Source organism: Galeopterus variegatus, unplaced genomic scaffold (assembly GCF_000696425.1).
Source record: "Galeopterus variegatus unplaced genomic scaffold, G_variegatus-3.0.2 Scaffold13673, whole genome shotgun sequence".
Lineage (NCBI taxonomy): Eukaryota > Metazoa > Chordata > Mammalia > Dermoptera > Cynocephalidae > Galeopterus > Galeopterus variegatus.
Window position 1 is genome coordinate 45,892 of NW_007739784.1, and position 4,329 is coordinate 50,220.

The 4,329-nt window shown below is 35.0% G+C and overlaps 1 protein-coding gene across 1 annotated transcript in view; it reads left to right on the forward strand.

Moving 5' to 3' along the window:
• The window catches only part of LOC103581681 (heat shock transcription factor, Y-linked-like), a gene marked incomplete at its 5' end in the record, with an annotated part of 3,763 nt that extends 2,920 nt beyond the window's left edge, over positions 1-843 (forward strand). The window contains 1 exon segment of the mRNA XM_008563459.1: positions 244-843. Coding sequence (XP_008561681.1) covers positions 244-843 — 600 coding nt within the window.
• Positions 844-4,329: the final 3,486 nt, after the last annotated feature.

A 4,329-nucleotide genomic window follows, 5' to 3' on the forward strand; every position in this document is an offset into this window, starting at 1 on the left:
TCAAAGAAGCAATTCATAGATATTCACAGATACTGTGACAACACATTTTCACTTGAGGACTGAATTTAAATGTTTGTTTCCCAGTAAGAACAATGTTTTAAATAATCAACAATGTACACGTTTATTTGATGATGTTAATTTCATCTGATGAAACTGAAATCTGGGATTTTGTAGGTAGATCTGTTATTATTTCTTTCCTTTTGGTTTAAAATGTCACTGAATAACTTTCTCCTTTGGTTTTAGTTACAGTGCTATCGTAATCCAAACTTTAAGAGAGGCTGTCCCCAACTTTTAGTCAGAATGAAAAGAAGAATCAGGGTTAAAAATGCTTCTCCTGTATCTGCTCCATTAGTTCAAGATTTCAACAAGAAGGACTTTAGAGCAGAGGGTAATGTGGATAATAGTATTGCTGGTTTAGTTGCCGAAACTAGTGGAGAAAGTTTACTTTCAAACTCTACAAATTTAAACGTGCCTCTAACAAGGAAGCCTACCAGCCGGAGAGTTGCTAATACAACCGACTCTATCAACTCAATCGCAAGTAATTTTTCTCCTCCATCAACTATAGTTAGATCATCAGAACGCACTATAACAGATCAACATGCTAGTTTAAATCAGTTGACCACTTTTCACATGTCCTCTGAAAGCAGCTACACTCAAGCAAATGGCCACATTGTGAATGATGTTACAAGTACAACTTCTGCTTCTCCGTTCCACATCATATCTCCCTTACAGAATAGTTATTTTCAACTGATGGTGGAACCTTCCACTTTTCCAACCAGATGTCCTGATGTGTCAGCCAATGGGGCTCCTTTTTCTAATCTGCTACCAGCATGCAACCCATGAATCCCAAGGCCTATGACAGCTGATACATCTAATGCCTGTCTTTCAAGGTCAGCTCATCAACCATCTCTGTCACATGAAAATCATCTTACCTACAACTGACTTCCACCAAAGGAGTACCAAAATAGGGAACAGACACTAAAATTTTTGTGGACAAATACCAAAAAAAAAAAAAAAATACCTGCAATTCTGTTATTTGAACAATAAAATAAAAATGTGTTCACCTTTATGGTTTCTTTTTCCTTTCTCTTTTTTTTTAAAGTTAACAGTATCATGGTGCTTTATTTCAAAGTCAGGCTATACTACAATTATTTTATTAATATATAAAGTTTTTGACCATTCGAGAGGAAAGTTGACATGACCATGTGTGACTAAATTATATCTAATTTATTATTTTAAAAATAAGAAATAACAGGAGGTAGAAAAAGGACAAGGAAAGAAGAGAGAGTAGAAAAAGGAAGAGGAGGAGGACAAATAGGAAGAGGTACTAGCAAGGGCTCTTTTTGCTGTCATCAAAGCGTTCCAGGTAGTTTGTGCCTTCAATTACCACCCTCACAAGTCCACCTTTCATGTTTTCTGATGAACACTTTTATCATGTTGTTTTCTTCATCCAAAAACAGACTTCATTCTTCACACTAGCATTTAATACCTTGTAGATTATGAGCCCAGACCCTCTGCATGTCTGAGCAGTTCCCTGCAAAATCTGGCATATATTTACCTTTGCAACTGCATGTCTTCCTGCTCCTCCACTATTCCCTGGAGCTACATTCAGACAAACTACTTTCATCCACACCTATTCACGACTCATAAATTTTCCACCATTTCTTTTCTGAGGATAAAAGGCCCTCTCCCTTTTTGCCTACTTGGACTACTATTTTACCCATTTCAGTACAGACATCATCCCTTCCAGGAGGTGTTTATTTTCTACCCCATCAGTTTCCTTGTCTGTCTTGGACACCCAGCATTGTCCTTCCTAGCACAATGACTTTTACAAATATACCTTTCATTCAAATTTACTGAATATTGACTTAAACCCATGAAAACCTACTTTCATTACCAAAACAACCAACATCCAATAGTATTAAAAATATTACTTTTTTGGTCTTCACTCTTAGCCACAAACTTTCTTTAAAGGGTTGGTCACAGTAATGTTCTTAAGAGATGCAATGATATTGACTTGTCGAAACCAGTGTCACTGGTAATCACTTCAATACCCACTACCTCGGTCTCTTTTAAGTTTCCAGTCTTTTGACCATTAAACAAATTTGTGTACTTTGAGCAATGCCTTCCTAAAGGCCTTTCTCCTTTTATCTCATTGATATCTACTGATGAATCCCCTGCCTTGATCAAATGAATCAAAAAATGAATCAAAATGAATCAAAAAAAATTTTCATATTCTGCTTTGACTGGCAGGTCCTTTCCTGACAGAACTTGCTGTATACTTACTACTCTTTCCCTATTATTGTACTGAAATGGATTACAGTGGGTTCCCACTGCACCTTTAGAAGCAGCCTTCACAGCAGGTATTGTTATTCTACACCTTCTAGACTTATAGGCTAAATCCCTGACAAAACTCAATCACTCAGTTTTATGGGACAGCTGGGGTTTGGATAAAGTACAAATTTGGACATCCGGATATCTCAGGCTAGCAACCTATTGCTGGAATCCTATCAAATATTTTCAAATTGTGCCTAAGTAGAAAAACTTTGGAACCATTGATCTGTACAGGAAATCCTGATTCCTTCTCCTTGGCATATCATGCATGACACAATATGACAGTTATTCTTCCTATGTCCACATGCAATTCATGTACCTCTCTTTACTACTCAGAACTATATTTAACATGGTTAAATGTTGTACATAAATGAGAGAATGTTTCAAAGCAAAGAAAAGTTTGAGGACTAAAATAATGAAAAGTGAAAAGATTAAGTCGTGTGAATGGTAAACACCAGGGCAAGAAAAAAAATGATCAACATAATGACACACATTAAAATAGGGAATGAGATTATTGTAAGATTAAGACCAGAATAAGGTAACTGTCAGAGAGAGAGAGAGAGAGCATGAAGAATGAATGAGCAAATGGAAAAGGAAAACAGGTCAGCATGACTTGAATATCCATCCACTGCCTACCCAACTTCTTTATGCTCTGAAAGGTAACATAAGATTTTAGTATGAAAAGTCACACAGCAATCTAACTGAGAATATCCTAGCATCCTTTGATATTCAGAATAAGGACACTGTGCCTTCTTATGCATTCTTCCTCCTACTCAGGATCACACTAACTAAAAAATGTTTCAACAGCAAAAATAATTTCCCATGTTCAGCCCCAAAACAATACCACAAATGTTCTGCAAGTAGATAATCGGATGTGCTTTATCCCATTCTGCAAACAAGTAAAATTAAAACCCAGGAGTGATAAATAGAAAACAAACATAAGACGTGAAAGGTGGAGTAGGATAGCACAAATAAGATCTAGCTCTATAGAGCACTCTGGTATGACTATCAAAAACAATTAACTACAATCTTTTGTATACTTTCAACTAGTTAGAAGAAAGAATTTTAAATGTTCCCCCAATAAATAAAGAATATTTGAGGCGATGAATATGTTCATTGATCTGATTTGATCATTACACTTTCTATATAAGATATATTCAAATATCACACATTGCCCACAAATAAGTGCAATTATTATGTATCAATTAAAATTTTTAAAGATTAATATATACACACACTATATATTTGTACACATACACACTTATAAAAGATAAAATAATGTGTCTCTGGAAGACCTCTTTATGTTTAATCTATTTGGTGTTCCTTGTGAGTTCATTAATCTGGATGTTTATGTTCTTCTCCAGATTTAAAAAATTTCTGTCATCATTTTATTTTAAGTAAGCTTTCTCCCCCTTTCTCTATTCCTGTTTCTTCTGGAAAACCTCTTATACACATTTTTGTATACATCATGCTGTCATTCTTACCATAGGAACTTCTTCAGTCTATTTTATTCTTCTTTTTCCTCTTCTGACTGGGTAAATTCAAATGCCTTGTCTTTGAGCTCACTGATTACTCAGCTTAAGTCTGATGTTGAAGCTTCCTTTGGTATTTTTAAGTTCAGTCATCATGTTTTTCAGCTCCAGAATTTATAATTGTTTCATTTGTTTGTCTGTTTATTTTTATGGTTTCTCTTTGTTAAAACTTCTCATTTGGTTTTTGTATTTTTCTTCTTTTATATTTTTTATAATTTATTGTTTTTAATTTAATTTTATTTTGTCAATATACAATGTCGTTGATTATTGTGGCCCATTACCAAAACCTCCCTCCCTCCTCCCACTCCCCTCTCCCTCCCAACAATGTCCTTTCTGTTTGCTTGTCGTATCAACTTCAAGGAATTATGATTGTTTGTCTTCTTCCCCCGCCCCCTCCAGTATATTTCTGTATTTATTTATTTATTTTTAGCTCCCACAAATATGTGAGAACATGTGATATTTC